At 45.3% G+C, this 16,306-nt stretch overlaps 1 protein-coding gene across 1 annotated transcript in view; it reads left to right on the top strand.

Moving 5' to 3' along the window:
• The first annotated feature begins 6,650 nt into the window (after nt 1-6,650).
• The window catches only part of CCDC80 (coiled-coil domain containing 80), a 35,653-nt gene continuing 25,997 nt past the window's right edge, over nt 6,651-16,306 (top strand). Inside the window, 14 exon segments of the mRNA XM_028504569.2 lie at nt 6,651-7,435; nt 7,848-8,032; nt 8,034-8,141; nt 8,143-8,194; nt 8,197-8,487; nt 8,490-8,545; nt 8,547-8,993; nt 8,995-9,042; nt 9,045-9,119; nt 9,121-9,178; nt 9,181-9,320; nt 9,322-9,649; nt 9,652-9,708; nt 9,711-9,757. Of these exon segments, the coding sequence (XP_028360370.1) occupies nt 7,859-8,032; nt 8,034-8,141; nt 8,143-8,194; nt 8,197-8,487; nt 8,490-8,545; nt 8,547-8,993; nt 8,995-9,042; nt 9,045-9,119; nt 9,121-9,178; nt 9,181-9,320; nt 9,322-9,649; nt 9,652-9,708; nt 9,711-9,757 (1,881 nt within the window). The 5' untranslated portion in view covers nt 6,651-7,435; nt 7,848-7,858.

Raw genomic sequence — 16,306 nt, 5'->3', positions numbered from 1 at the left:
CTTTAGGGCACTCATCTCTCACTAATAGAATGTGAGTTCTGCCCTGGCTCATGTGGCTCAGTGGACTGAGTGCCGGCCTGTGAACCAAAGGGTTGTTGCTTCGATTCCCAGTCACGGCACATTCCTGGGTTGTAGGCCAGGTCCCCAGTAGAGGGTGCATGAGAGGCAACCACACATTGATGTTTCTCTCCCTCTCTTTCTCCCTCCCTTCCCCTCTCTCTAAAAATAAATAAATAAAATCTTTAAAAAATAATGACAGACTAGGCTGGGGCATGGCTAGCAAGGGTAAATGGCATCTCCCCTATTTAAAAAAAAGAAATGAGTTCCATAAGAGCACAGGCTTTTTTCTCTTACTTTATGCCCAACACTGGAATAATATCCAACATCTAAAAGGTACTCCATAAACAGTTATTGAATAAATAAATAAATAAATAAAATTCAGATTTATAATTCTTTATATAAAATTCTTTGCCTCGAATTTACAATTCCTCAATTGAAGGCAAGTGTAAGGTTTAATTTTTATGATTTATACTGCCATTTCTTCTGCTGCTACTATTATTATTTAATGGACAGAGTTAAGTGGCTTTCTAGTGCCAACCTCAGTGCAGATTTTCTTTTCTTCTGTTTTCCCTTCTTTAAAGTGGTCAGTCATAGGTAGGTTGTCTTCTGGGGTTTTGCTAACTCTCCTTCTAACTGCATTTGATTGGTACAGACTTACAATTTTCACACTTTCACTATATATGCAGGGTGCAAAGGGGAAGGCAAACTAAATGTAAGGGTACTCCATGTTCTCAGCAGCTTGAAGATCTTGAAGTAACAAGAACCCATGTTTGAAGCACAAAATGGTCAGAAGAGCGATGGTCTACAGAACATCTCCTCAAAGGAAGGAGAGTGGTTCGTGCTAGAGCTTCTGGGAAATCCCAGTGAAAGAGATAATACAGGGTCCTGGCTTTGAAGAATGAACTCGGTGTGGGTATGTGTGGTAAGGACCTGTGCAGAGAGGGTCAGAGGTGACATGTCGTTCAAGCTGTGGGCGAATGAAAACCGCCACGTGCTCCTTCCTTTCTCCCACCACACCACTGCTCTTCCTGTACACCCTCACCCTCCTCATCTTCTAAATGCATGCCAGGCCTGAGGACCCTTCATCTTCACCTATACCCACTCCTTCAGTGGTTTCTCCCCACCTCATGGTTTTGCTTTATTTTTTAACCTCGCCTGAGGACATTTTTTTTTCATTGCTTTAAGAGAGAGAGGAAGGAGGGTGGGGCGGGTGGGGAGGGGGGAGAGAGAGTGAGTGAGAGAGAGAGAGAGAGAGAGAGAGAGAGAGAGAGAGAGAGAAACAGTGAACAGTGATTGGTTGCTTCTTGTATTCCCCCAACCAGGGATTACACCGGAAACCTGGGCATATGCCCTGACCGGGAATCAAACCTGCGACATTTCAGTCTATGGGATGATGCTCCAACCAGCTGTGCCACACCAGCCAGGACCAGCCTTGTGTTTTAAATAGCTTCCAAATTTATAAATCTAGCTGCAGTCTTCCTTGAAGTCCAAACTCATGTACCAACTGCCTGCTCATGCTCTGTGCCAGAATGTCTAACAGGGTTGTTAAACAAAACATGATTGTTTCTGCTCCCAAACTACTACTATCAGCTCCAGCTTCAACACAAATTCCAAAGAGGATGACTTTTCTGCACCTACACCTTTCACTTGACTGGTGGTTATCTTCCTAACTGGTCTCCCCATGGCCATGCTTGCCCCATACTCTGTTCTCCATGTAGCCATCCCTTTGACTCATATGTCAAGGCCGCCCACACCGTTACTTAAAATCCTTCACTGTTACTCTTCTGGGACACATTGTGAAACAATCTCTGCTTCAATGCCTGTGTATCTGCTATTCCCTCCAGAATGTTCTTCCCTCCTCCACTACTTGAGGGACTTGTTTCCCCAGCTTCACTTAGGATCATTGTCCTTGACCTCTTTAAAATCATCTTCTTCCTGTTATCACCTTTTACTTCCTTCCCTTTTACAAAAATGTCTTCCAAGTGTGTATCTAGGTATAGGTTTACTTTTTGTTCAGGTGCACTGCCTTTTTTCTACCACTGGAATATAAGCTCTGCGAGGTCAGGAGCTCATTCATTGTTCTATCCCTTGTAACCAGAACAACGCTTGAATAAGTGTTTGCTGAATGAACTACTGGCATTCTGTTGTTTAACTCACCCTTATATCAGGCGATGTTCTGAGGGATGCAATTCAAACCTGGAGTGAAGGGTCAATACAGAGAAACGAGAAGTGAAAGACAGGGCAATCCTAGAAGGACACGTACAAGAAACAGAGCCAAGGTGGGAACTGGGAAATGAGAATGAAAAGACTGTCAGGCAACCTAGCACACATCCTGCCAGACAGAGGGGCTTGGCCTCTTGCAGGCTAGAGGATTCTGCAGCCAGAGGAACATACCAAACAAGATTTCCCAGGTGTTACACAGTGGTTGCCATTGGAAGCCCTTTTCTGGGCAAAACCTACTCCAACAATCAAGGAAGCAACATCTCAGGCAGGAACAAACTCTGTGCACATTGGCTGCAGTCAGTCAGCACTGACCTTTAGCATAAAGAGAAAAGTTGGCAGTGCTGCTGCAGAGAGTACAATAGTCTAACACTTGTTCATCTTTTGCAGTGAACTGTGAGCTTCTAGAGGGAAGAGGGTGCCTGCTTCTCTATCATTCCTGGTACATAGTCTGCACTCTTGGGGAGCTTTTGAGAGAAGGGCTAAAAGAAGGAAGAGAGAGATTGGATCCCAACTCCCTTCTTGGCTATGCCTAAGAGCACGGAGAGCAGCACAGCACAATCAGAATTTTCCTCTTCAAATCTAATTGATATAAATCTTTTGTATACATTTAATGGCCAATGGTTAAGCCTTTGAACCTAGTACTGTCCAGCCTAGAATTAACCCTTCCAAGCAGCAAATCAATATGCCTACAAGCTTACACTTCTCACACAGAATGGCAACCAATAAAAATATGAACTTTAAATCGCTGATGTCGAAAGATTTAAATGAGCCATTTGGTCATTTACATAGCTCCTTAATCTCTGCTAGGACAAGATCTTTCAAGTTGCTCTAACTAGGAGTTCAATAATTTTTTAATTAAGCAATTTTCCACCTAGAAAAAGTGTCATGATTCTTCCAATAAACTCTAAAGCAGTTAAAAATAAATTTAAAAAGAACATTAAAATTTTCTTCCAGCCCTGGCTGGCATAGCTCAGTGGATTGAGCACGGGCTGGGAACCAAAGTGTCCCAGGTTCGATTCCCAGCCAGGGTACATTCCTGGGTTGCAGGCCAGAACCCCCAGCAACTGCACATTGATGTTTCTCTCTCTCTCTCTCTCTCTCTCTCTCTCTCTCTCTCTCTCTCCCCCACCTTCCCTCTGTAAAAATAAATAAATAAAATCTTTAAAAAAATCTATGAAAAAAATTATTAAAAAAAAAATTTTCTTCCAAATAGTTTTGGCCACTATCCTATCAGGTATTTTTTATTTTTATTTATTTATTTATTACTTTTACAGTATACATATTCTTTAACTTTTGATTATACATATGGCCTTGTTGACATTTCAGAGTAATTCTGAAATTGCTCTGAGGGTTTCTTTTTGGGGGTTACCCTTTTTCAGAGCTTCCCCTGACTGCAGCAGCATCCTGAGCTAATAGTGTGGGTTTTCCCCTTGACCTTGCTGTTTATTTTTCAGTGTGTCCTACTCTGTGGGTACTGACAAAGAAAATTCTTTTTCTTTCTGAAGGGCACAAGTGTGGCTTAAGAAAGTTCTTTTTCTTTCTGAAGGGCATGAGTGTGGCTTAAGACTCGACATTGATTAAAGCCTACAAATGGAAAGAAAAAGCATGTAGCATTATCCTCAATGTGAATATAATTTGTGTCTCTGCCATTTTTCCTGCTGGGAAAACAGGTTATCACAGAGCAGGAGAGGAGGTTTCCCTCCAAGATCACACAGAAGTGTTTGTATTTTGCCTCTTTTCTTTCTCCCCATTTCCTCTTGAGCAAATGATATTTTTTCAGGCAACAGAACAATGTTTTGAATCCAGTTCAATAACACTTACCAAGTGCTTTGTGCAAGGGAACAAACTATGTGTGACATAACCGTGGTTTCTCTAGGCTGCCTGGGACAGCATACTTCCCGGAGACCTGGTCCCAGGCTGCTGAAGACTGAGGTCAGTGTGGGTCTGATCAGTTAGCACGCCCCCTTCTGGAAGCCTCCTTACATTTACTCTGATTTTCATCAAATAACTACTCTCTATTCTAGTGTTTCTAAGACAATTCTCTCATTTCTCTTGCTCTTCTCTGTTTCTTTCTTAGGTTACAGAAAAGATAAAAAGATCTAAGTGGGGGACTTTTTTTCATACAGGACTCTCAAAGCATGGACTAGAAGTTGAGAATCATTACAAATCATATATCACCATTGGCTTCTCCAGAAAGGGGTGGATGCTGACTTGCTACTTATTCTTATCAGGCCTGTGCTCCCTGGACTTCCCTGGGGGGAAAAAGGGGACCCTGAGGTCCCAGGGCAGACTTTAGGCATTGAAGTCGAAAAATCCTGAGCAGGCAGTAGAAGTCCCACTTTGCCGGTGTGACCGGGTTGCGGGGGGGTTGGGGGGGTGAGGGGGTGGGGACGTGGGTAAAGAAGAGTTAGGGAGACACCAAGGTGGCTGTATTTTCCACATGTGTGTTGAGTGCGCCATCTAGTGGCTGCAGCTCACAGGAAGGGGGGGGGAAGACCTGAGGCCACCAGGAAGACAGACAGGGCTCAGGGTTGGGCTAGCTTCCCCTGGGAGTCAAATCCTCTTCTCTAAAGTGGCCTCAACTTTACTAGTGCACAGGTGACAAATCATGTTCACATCGTTGGAAGGTGAAGGTCATATGATATTAAAGAAAAAGGGTAAAGACTTTAAGGACCTATTAAGAAAGGTAAAAATTACTACTGCAGAATTACTCTGGAAAGTAGGGTTCTGAAAATATCCTAAGTACACTGGTTACATAAATAAATGAGACTCTTCTACAAATATAAGGAAACACAAAAAGGTATCACAGGAAGAGAAAAAGAGGCATTGTGGGAATAAAATTAAAGGGGGAGGCAGTAGAACACATGTTTTGTAGACAGTTCTTGATCTGGGTTCAATTTCAACACTACTGTTTACCATTTGTGTAACAGTAGGCAATTTATTTAAACTTGCTAAGCCTCAGTTTGTCCACCCATAAAATGGGAATAATTTTACCTATCTCTTAGGGATGCTGTGAGGGCTAGATAAAAGAATATATGAAAGTGCCACACCCAGAGCTCCTCATTAAAATGTTCAATAAATGGTAGTTGTTACTGGCAGGGAGAAGACAAAAGGGAAAGGAAAGGAAGAAGAAGAAAGATTTTGGAAGAGAAAGACTGGAACACATTGTGCTTTAAGAAAGGAAGTAACAGCTAGGACTGTCCAACTTAGCACAGGCATTTGACCAGCTTAAGAGGTGAAGCCCATGGAAGGGAAAATCTTCTCTGACTCTGGAGGACAGAGGGTCTCTGTCTGAAGCCCAGTGTTGTTACTGTAGTCACGAGTGTCTGTGAGGACTCCAGACAAGGGCCTTCCCTCTTGGCACCGCTGGGTCTCCAAGCTCTGGGCTGAGAGCCTTCCACTCAGTCCCCTACAGGTCTTCAATTCAGTGCCAGGAGTTTATGCAAAGGAAAGGCGTATGGCCCATTGGAGATGGGCTGATCAAGGGGTAGTAACTAAGGACCGAGTTTTATTCAATCAGCATCACCATTAGCATGGTCTACTTTGCAAAGGGCCTTCTGAGAACCCTGGCTCCCCACTGTCTGCGGCAATTCATGCCAACCGAATTCTCTTGGAAGAGCTGGAAGAAATATCTGTATAACCTGAGGTGCCTTTCCACCCACCTAAAAGCTGAATCCCCATGACAGACCCAGGATGTGGACCCGGAGAGCTGCCTCAGTCTCTTGTGTGGAACCTGATGTGGCTATTTCTAAGGATTGCCCAATGCCCTCAAGGTACCTGAAGCTTTTGAAGAGCAAAATACTGCACTACTCACACACGCATGTCTCTAAGGAAGGTCGTAGCCCACCATCTCCGCTAGAACCCAGAACTGGAGATCATAGTGCCCCTCCCCTGATGTCACGGCTGACCACAGTCTCAGGGGAACAACAGCTATTCCCTGCATTTCTAACCTTTTGCCAGCTTCCTTCCATGCCACGGAGAGAACTAGGAACAAGAATACAGTAATTTGATCTTCAATTAGCATAAAATAAAAACAACCCAGTCATGTTTTCCATGGGCTTTTCCAACCTCCAACTAAATGCATGAAGCAGGGAGAAAAAATAAAAATATATGCACAGAACTATAAATATATATACTGTCTGTGTGTGTACAGCCATACACCCTGACCCAGATGATTATCAGTCTCCAGGAAAACCAAGCAGCCTGATTCAGAAATCTGAGAATTTTCCCTTTCCAGAGTGCAGTGTGAGTGCTCACAGGAAGGGAAGGGATCCTGATTACTCAGCATGGAAGGGGTTAAGTCCTCAGCCATCCTATTCTAAAGTGATTTATGATGATGGGTAGTGTTTCAAAACTTTCCCCCACCCAAAGAATGGCCCTCCCCACTCTCAACGTGCTGAAATGGGAAGGAGGCGGTGTTTTGCTGATCTGTTAAATCCTTAGTAAAGTTTCCTTGATTTCCAGTGGCCGCTGTTGTTTGAGTTTGGTTTGGATCAAAACTGAGGTTGTCCTGGCATTCCTGGGACTGAATCCAGGCCAAGAGGAAGAAGAAAAAGAAGAAGAAGGAAAAGAGAAGAAAAAAACAAGGTGGGGAGAAATAAAGGGAGGAGAGAGGCGTAGGAAAAGAGAAAAAGCCTATTTTCAACATCACATTCCTGTGTTTTCCCTCAGCCTGGAAAACATATTAATCCCAGTGCTTTCACGCTCGGAAACAAAGGGACTAAGCCAGACTGTGGGGGAAAGGGTGATAAGAAGGACCCTGGAGCTCTGAATAGAGAAAAAAGTGGGATTCAGAGAGAGCTGGGGCTCTGCTTCAGGGGGCACCCTGTGTGCCGGCACAAGGATTGGCACACACAGACACAGGACTGAGCAGAAACTACAGAAAAATGGAGATGCAAAGACTTAAAAGGACAGCTCCTGTCACCTCATCCTACTTGTCAAGAAGGTAAAAAGACAGCCAAAGGAAAAAGAAGAAAGCAGCTGAGCCCTCAGGTCAGGACAGGCAACTTTGGTTGCTGAGCTGCAGCACACCCCAGCCTCGCAAAGGAGACAGAGGGTTGGGAGGAAAAGTGTTTCATCTAGGAAGCTGCCCTGGGACCACACTTCAGATCGCTTTTTAAGCCTTCTGCATTCCATCTCCATGAGCCACAATGTAAGTGTGTAATCCTTTCTGTCTTTGGTGTGTGTGTTTCTTTGTTGCTTGTTTGAAGAAATGAAATGGTAATGTCATAATTAATATGCTCAGTGTGCATTTTCTGTGGAGCATCAGAGATTCAGTTGAAAGGGTGCAAGCATACTGAATAGGGCACTGAATTGGATTTCCTGCTTAATGTAACTGTCTCTGCTAAGCACTAACAAATTACAGGGGTTTGAAAGTAACAGGATCTTATCCTATTTTCCATCCCTGACCTCCCTCCTTCTTCTTCTCTAACCACCCCTGCCCCAGCCCTTGGCCAAAATGGAGAAAGAGAAAATGCCCAGCTCTGTTTGCAATTAAATAATTCTTTTTTTCTTTTCTCCCCTTCTCCTCCCCTTTCGTCTATTGACCTTGCTGCCTCCAAAAGTGGATTGCACAATGACATGGAGAATGGGACCCAGTTTTACCATGCTGTTAGCAATGTGGCTGGTGTGTGGATCAGAACCCCACCCCCAGGCCACGCATGGAGGCAGCCATGGAAGGCAGAGGAAAGGGCCTCTGGTCTCCCCAGTCAACAGAAGGCCAGCTCGGTTGCTGAGGCATACGGGGAGGGTCTCAGGGAATTGAGAGACCTGCTCTGGAAGAACGAAACCTTCAGCCTCTCCCAAGAAGGAGCAGTGTGCCTGTGTTGAGAATAGCTCCAGAAAAGGCCCGTCCGGTTCCAACTGGGCATCAATGGGGCTCTGGTGAAACCTGAGCGGAGACCAGCAGCTCGGAGTCCCCGCGTGAGATGGTCCGAGATGAGGGGTCCTCGGCTCGGTCAACAAGAATGCTGCGCTTCCCCTCTGGGTCCAGCTCTCCCAACATCCTTGCCAGCTTTGCAGGGAAGAACCGCGTGTGGGTCATCTCGGCGCCTCACGCCTCGGAGGGCTACTACCGCCTGATGATGAGCCTGCTGAAGGACGATGTGTACTGTGAGCTGGCGGAAAGGCACATCCAGCAGATAGTGCTGTTCCACCAGGCCGGCGAGGAAGGGGGCAAGGTGCGGAGGATCACCAGCGAGGGCCAGTCCTGGAGCAGTCCCTGGACCCCAGCCTCATCCCAAAGCTGATGAGCTTCTTGAAGCTTGGAGAAGGGGAAGTTCGGCATGGTGCTATTGAAGAAGACGCTGCAGGTGGAAGAGCGCTACCCTTACCCGGTCAGGCTGGAGGCCATGTACGACATCATCGACCAGGGTCCCATCCGCAGGATAGAGAAGATCAGGCAGAAGGGCTTTGTTCAAAAGTGTAAGGCCTCTGGGGTGGAGGGCCAGGTGGTGGAGGAGGGGAACAATGGCGGAGGCGCAGCGAGGCCAGGCCTGAGCAGTGAGAAGAGGAACGAAGACCTCAGGAGAGCACAAGTCCCACCCACCAGAGAGAGCCGCGCGAAGGTGTTGAGAAAACCGGCCACCACGACAGCGGCACCTCCACCACCTCCTCCCACCCCAAGGGTCACCACCCTGGCCCCGGCTCCAGCCACAACAGTGACTCGGGCCACCTCGCGGGTGCCAACTGCAGCCGCCAGACCTACAACCAACCACGGCCTTTCCGACCACCCAGAGGCCCTGGACCCTCCGGGTGCACCCTCCTCAGATGCCAACAGGCCCCCAGCAACCGCCGAGGTGACTACTGCGAGGAGTGCCGCAGCCCCAGAGAATCTCTAACCCTGCACCCAGGAAGGAGCAGCCGAGGGAGAGGCCACAGACCACCAAGAGGCCCAGCAGGCCACCAGCTTCGAGAGCTTCACGGTGGCTGCTCCCACCCCCACCCTAGAGCACAGCAGCAGGGCTGTGTCGGGCCGACTCCGGGACAACCGCACAGACCGGCGGGAGCACGGCCACCGGGACCCCAACGTGGTGCCGGGGTCCTCACAAGCCAGCCAAGGGGAAGCTGCCCAAAAAGAAAGCCCAAGACAAAATCCTCAGCAATGAGTATGAGGATAAGTATGACCCCAGCCGACCTACCGCCTCTCAGCTGGAGGAGGAGTTGCAGGTGGGGAACCTTCCTCCCCAAAAGGCGAAGGAGTCTAAAAAGCATGAAAAGCTTGAGAAACCTGAGAAGGAGAAGAAAAAAAAGGTGAAGAATGAGAAAGCAGAGAAGTTACTCAAAAGCGAAAAGCAAGCGAAGAAGGACAAGGCCGAGAAAAAGAACAGGCCGGAGAAGGAGAAGAGCAAGAAGAAAAAAGCAGGAAAGCCGAGCAGGACGGCTACCTGAAACCCACCGCAAAGTACTTCACTCAGAGCCCCAAGAGCTGGTGACTGACCTTCTGGGCTCCTTTGAAGGCAAACGAAGGCTCCTTGTAAGTAATCTTCTCCTTGGCATTGCTCTGTGGGCCGAGGCAGGGAGAGTTCACGTTTAGTTTGTGGGTTTTCTAAAATCACAGTGCTGGGGTGGCAAGACTGCGGCTGAACCTGTGCCAGATGGAGAAGACCAGGAGGTCGTGTCAGGGAAGGGCGGGCCGGCCAGCAGCCCCTGTCGGGTTAGGTGCTCTCTGCATCTTTCTCGCACAAACTCAGAGTCCTTAGGCAGCGGACCTTAGATGTGAACCCTGGGAAGCACCTGTAGTCAGTCAGCTTCCTCCACACCCAGCAGCACCCACCCCCCACCTTTACTCCTCTCTTCCAAGGGATAGTTCTGGACACAGCTCCTTTTTACTAAGTTCAAAGAATAAAAAAAGAACAAAGTTCCTAAAATGCTATGCATGACTCTGGTCACAACTTAAAAAAAGGGTCTCTCTCTTCATCAGCTTAGAAACTAGAAGCGTGTATATGGGGAAATACAAGGTTTCTCCTCTTTCCCCTGATTAGGTCTATACCAACAACTGGAAAACGCAAAGGTGAAAGTGAGGCAGCCTGGGTGGAGAAGCAGGTGTAAGGGCGAGTGGGAGAGGCCCTTTGCGGTGTGACCCTCATGAGGTTTCTACACCAGCGGGCTGAAATCTTTATCCCTTGAATTCTGCCTCTTCTATCCCTGCCCAACTAGTAAAAGGCGAAAAGGATGGAGTGTGGGGAACTGGATGAATTGTTCTAATTTCCAACACTCTAGAGACCCATCTGAACTTGGAATCCAGATGTCAGTTTCCCCGAGACTCTATAAAATAGTGTGAGTGTGTGTGTGTGTGTGTGTGTGTGATAAAGGAGACAAGCAGTCCTTACATCTGCTTCGCCTCAGTTTCTGAGTGCCCCTAGAATTGAGTGAGTCACTGGTACATCTCAGTAGCTATCTCTTTGGCCATTACTTACCAGCATCCATTGAAAAATAACAGTTCTATGCAAACCCCAGGGAAAAGGCTTTGGACAGGAACAAGCCCCGTCCTAAACATAGGGCAGTTTTCATAAGCAATGTCTCCTCTCCAAGTCTCTTCACCCACTCTTTTCGTGCCCTTCTGAAAGCTTTGCCCCTAGCTTCTTAATGCTATCATTTTATCCCAGGCTGTCAAAGAGGAAACAAGTATGATACAATTACTTCAGAGAAAAAACTCAGTAAATTAATGTTGGGTAACATGAGTCAGGATTGATTCTCTCAGACAGCCGGCTGGGAGGGAGCCCTCTCCCGGCACTGAAGGTCATCTGTCCTCCTGAAGACACAGGTGACTCCATGCCCTGCCTTTCCTCACCAAAAGTGGTAGGCACTCTTCTCTCAAGGCATGTCTCAGAGGGTGTTTTAGCTTTTTTCCAGTCTGGCCCTAAATTTGGGTTAATGATCTGACCCAGAGAGACTCTGGTGTCCATTTATCTGTAGTGGTGTCAAAAAGTTTAGATGTGCATTTGAAATGTTTACTCACAACAGAGGACCCGGGTGGTATTATCATAGGTGGGGCACATCCCCATATTCTCTTAGCTGTGCCATCAATAGTGTGTTTATGTGTTAGAACAAAACCTAAGTTTGATTGATTCTACAGGTTGTTTGTGTGTGTGTGTGTGTTTTATTTTTGTGTATGTTATTATTTGTTTTCATCAAAGCCCAAAAGTAACTGTACAAACTCAAGTTAGTAGAAGATAGGCTGTCACAATAGTTTAATAGTTACTCAGTTATTCCCAGAGTACATAAGTTTAAGTGGTAATGTTCCACTAAGAACCAAAAAAAATTTAGAGTAGAACTCTACCTGGTACTTGAATGTTTGCTAGAGAACCCATGGGGGAAAACTGCTCTCTGGGCTGTGGAAAAGCATCAGCAGGGTGCTGTGTTGCCTGCCTCCTGAGCACCTGGGACTTTATCCAGCCTGCTAAGACACATCACCCAACCCTGGCCATTTAGCCAACAGGGCAGGTGAAGTGCTCTTCGTGGTCAGGTTTTAACCAGGGAAAATAATCATGGGTGAACTGTCAGGATTGTAATGGTGCACCTATTGGCAAATGCTTCCATTACTGCTAGTCTGTGAGTCAAAAGAAAGGGGTTCTCATACATAGCCCTGACATTAGTCATGCCTTTTATTTCTCTCCCTTTCTCTCCACTCCCTTAGTCAGAGGTTTGAAAGCCCAGCTGGGTCTTTTCTGCTTTTAACAGTATCCCTGATCATAAATTTCTGGCAAATGAAACTCAAATGACAGCTTTTGCTGATGTCATGTGAGGCAAAACAGAAACCAGCTGGGACTGCTCATGGCAATGTTGCTCTTGGTGGCTGGCGAGAGAGCCAGGCTTTTTACTACAAAGAAAGCCCCAACAAGAGGCATTTCAGTCTTTTGATCCCACGGGTGCCCTGGGTTGCACACGTGGCATGGCCTCGGATCATGTCAGAAACGTGTTTTCTGAAGAACTGATGACATCTAAAATAAGAATGGATTACAAAAGACAAGATAAAATAAACATGGTAGAATATCAAAAGATGGAGAGAAAAAACTGTTTGACTAGACAGAGGGGAGGGAGGCTTGTGTTTCTGGGTGAAAGAACTAGCTGGTTCCACTTATCATCTTTTCCACTCATTTTTCCCATTGAACATGGCCAATGTTATTCAGGAAGCTCGGTGATTCGATTAATATTCATTAAGGCTTAGCACTCTGCAAGCTGCTCAAGTAAGGCTGACACCGTACACTTCTCCCTGGCCTCAGCCTAAGCTAGTGTGCTCAGACTCGAAGGAGGTTCACATTCCAAGAAACTGTGCAGGCCTCTGAGCTTATCTTTCCAGCTTTCCAGTAACCTGGTGCCCTGTTACAAGTAAACCTCCAATACTTGGCATTTATTAATATCATCCTTCAGATGTGAAAACATCTATCACATAACCTCTACTTAGCCAATGGCTTAGAGAAACCCGGGCAGCAGCGGTATAGACTGCGGCTGAGTGGGCAGAACCCTAGAAGCCTTCAGAGGAGCTGCAGGGGGAGCCAGGTGCCCTGTTCTTAGGCTCAAGGTCACTCCTTCACACCCCCTGCCCCTCAGTCTGTCAAAGCAAAGGAGCAGATCCTGCCAGGGGCTTTTTGAGACCTTGTGGTTTCATTTTCATGACAATGCCACGAAGATCTCCATTTTACAGGCAGAAGTTTCCCAAGGTTCGTAGTTAATATATGGCAAGGTCAGAATTAGAACTCAGGTCATTTGGTTTAAAGTACATGCTCAAGCCACTCCCCCATTCTGCATCCCTGAATATGGGGCATATGCCATGAAGTGGAGGGGAAACAGAAGTTTTCCTGTTCGTTAATCAACACAGACATTTAAGCATTTGTTTTGAACCTTGAATTGCTCTGATCAATGTTAAGACATATCCGTTGTCAACATTTGGTGCTGAGCACCGATGCAGAGTTTCTGCCTTGAATACCAGGCTGTTCTCTGCACCTCTACTCTTTCCTGGCAGTTGCTCAAGAACAATAGACTGAATCCTAGTTACCCCAGTCCCTCAGGCTGGCTGCTGTCAGTTTAGGGGTGACGGAGGTGAGAATACAGATAAGCTGTTCATCACTTAAACATTGGACTATGTGGAGTACAACTGACAAGCCATCGTTTTGTGCCCTGAGAATCTACCTATTCATTGATTTACAAGTGCTGAATTGAGGAGATTCAAGTTCAAGTTTAAGCTTTCTTTGGAGACCGAATCTCCTATAATTCAAGTGGGTTAATATTTTAAACCTTACTTTAGTAACCTGGTTGTTAGGGCAATAATCTACTTACTTGATTTAATTTTAGAAAAGGATATAAAGCTCTGATTTACTAAGGCAAACCTCTAACTTAAATGTTATTTTTCAGAATCCTATAAAAACCTAGTGTTTTGAACCTCACACAGTTTGTAGAATAATCTGAGGTTTAAAACACTTTCCCCACAGTATCACCCAGTCCTGTTTGCTCCCTTTATCAATGCCAACTGGCTTAATTATACTCCGAGGCTCCTGGTGCCAACACACTGTTGGAACAGAAACATAAAAAAGAGCACAACACAGCCCTGAGTTCAATAGAATGCCCTGCTTTATCACCACCAAGCTGGAAAGAGGCCAAGGACTGGACCATAATGTTTACTGAGAAGTTCTAGGTGCTCTCTTTAGGAAGAAAGGATTGGAAATGGGACAGAGATGTCAACACACAGGGAAAGAATCCTTGAAATATATTCAGATGATCAGGCTCCTCCACCTTTTTACTTTCCCTGATGTGAACTTGAGGAACGGATTGAACCAGTCAGCCTGTGGGCTGCAGCTGGACAGTCATAGGCAGAGGTGACCATTGTGTTTCTGAGTGGCTCCCCTCCCCTGGCTGGAGGGTCCATGTAACATGAGGAATGGGGGCCAGAGTTTGCTCTCCAGCCATGGATATGGCAGGGACTGGGGCTTCAGTGCCTTGAAGAACTTACACTTTAGTAGGGGAATATAAAATATAATAGTAAATCAAGGAAACATACTCCAAGTGAACAGTGCAGACTATAAGTGATTATAAGGGAGAAGCAATCACTGAGGGCTAGAAAAGACTTTAGGGAGGACCCTGCATTTGAAGAATGACCAAGCATCAGATAAGTTGGAGGGGACAGGAGGGCTTTCTGGGTGGGAGGGTCACACAGGCCAAGGCAGAGGAAGGAATGTGGGTGAACTACACAGTGGCGACATACATGCATTATACTCGAGGGCACAGCCTTACACACATATCTTATTTATTTTTGCTCAGTTCTCACTACTTTTGAGGTTGGTGGGGAAGTTGTTCCATTGTGAAGATGAGAAAACTAAGGTTCATACGATTAAAGGGCCCTGTTAAGGCTATAAGGAAGCCAGGGGTTGAATAAGGATTAAAATGCAGGCCCTTCAACTTTAACTATAATCACCCCTTCTCTGTGCCACTCTGCCAAGATTTCTTTTATTTCATAACTTAAGATGGTCTGGCTGTTGGGTAAAGAGGGCACAGAAGGGGGAATAGGAGGAAAGGTTAGCAAGAGAGAGCCTGGGGCCAGATCACTGAGTGACAGAGCTGGGAAAGGAGTCTACCAGATGAGTGTCACCTCATGGAGGGTAAGGCACCCTCAGCAAAAGTCCTGAGGTGCAAATAAACATTAGAACTCTTTATTTATTTTAGTGTGAGTTCTACTGGGTATCCAGTGGCCTAAGACCACTGTGTTCAGAGATGCCTGGGAGAAACTTCCAGACAGGGGAGGATGAGGTTCTGTATGATTATATATTATCTGAAATTCTCAATTATGTACAAGGGGGAGAAGGAGACCAGAGGGAGTTTTGAGGACTCTTGAAATCTTGTCATATCATGGTCTGTCCGTGGACTTTATAGGTCTATGGCAAAGTAGGAGGTGAATAAGATGGAGCCTGTGTGTTGACCTGAAGTTACAGAGGCAGGTATTATCAGTCGCTTCTGGAGGGCTGTGCCCTAGAGACTCTTCTCAGTATAGGCTTATCCTCCATTTAGAAGAGGGTGCCCAAATCATTACCAGTAAATCTTACCTTAGTTTTTGACTATTTTGCATTCTCACTGAAGCATTCATTTTATTTATTTCAAAATATTATGTTTGTTAGCAAATAGCCAGAAAGAAAAACATAAAACATACCAATTGAAAAGAAAACTCCAAGATTTGGACTACCATAAACTCCTAAAGAAATATTTTCAGATGTAATACAGCTAATTAAAAACTAATAAACAAGTGAAAAATACCATTATTATTTCTTTTTATAGCCACCTTAAATCTTTTTTATTTATTTATTTTTAATTGTATTTTTTTGCATTACCATCTTAATTTTTTAAGGCTAAATATGAATCAATGAACAAATTAGAGAAAATTTTATTATTTTTCCTTTTGGGAAATTACATTTCTAAAACAAGCAGTTTCTACCCATCATGTCCATCTGAACAAGCATTTAAACATGAAATTAAAAGTAAGTGAAATCATGTCTACTTAAGAAATAACAATCTGAAAAACATATATAACTTTATCCCAGAAAGTATTTGCTAATGTTCCACTCAAAAGCTGCTGAACACATCTTGATTTCCATGAGGGGTAGCATTTTTGTCAACTATAGAGAATTATCAGAAGGAAAAACTTTCAGGAAGCAATAAACACATCTCTGACAGAGAAAAATAAAAAGCAGGGCCAGGCTGGGATCAGATATTAACCGTTTTGAGAAAGAATTTGAAAGAGGTTACAACACGGCAACTTCCTTTCTGAGAAACGCCACATGACAAACTTCAGAATTATTTCATAAGCTTAGATTTATTTTATAAAGTAGAGAAGAGGTTGATAAATTTGAATGTAGTCCAATGGGAGAACATGGATAGAAGCTGGCCTCTGAACCCAATGATGAGTCAGCAAAGGATGAACAGTGTTCACTGCAGACATCAGCCATGGAATGTTCCAGAGTGCCCAAGACCGGGCTACGAAACTCTCTCAACCCTGTGAGACATGAAATGATAGTAGTAACCATCCAATTTACGAACG

Source organism: Phyllostomus discolor, chromosome 2 (assembly GCF_004126475.2).
Source record: "Phyllostomus discolor isolate MPI-MPIP mPhyDis1 chromosome 2, mPhyDis1.pri.v3, whole genome shotgun sequence".
In the NCBI taxonomy this organism is placed as follows: domain Eukaryota; kingdom Metazoa; phylum Chordata; class Mammalia; order Chiroptera; family Phyllostomidae; genus Phyllostomus; species Phyllostomus discolor.
Note: the sequence above shows the minus strand (reverse complement) of the source record. Positions and strands in the feature narration are given on the sequence as shown.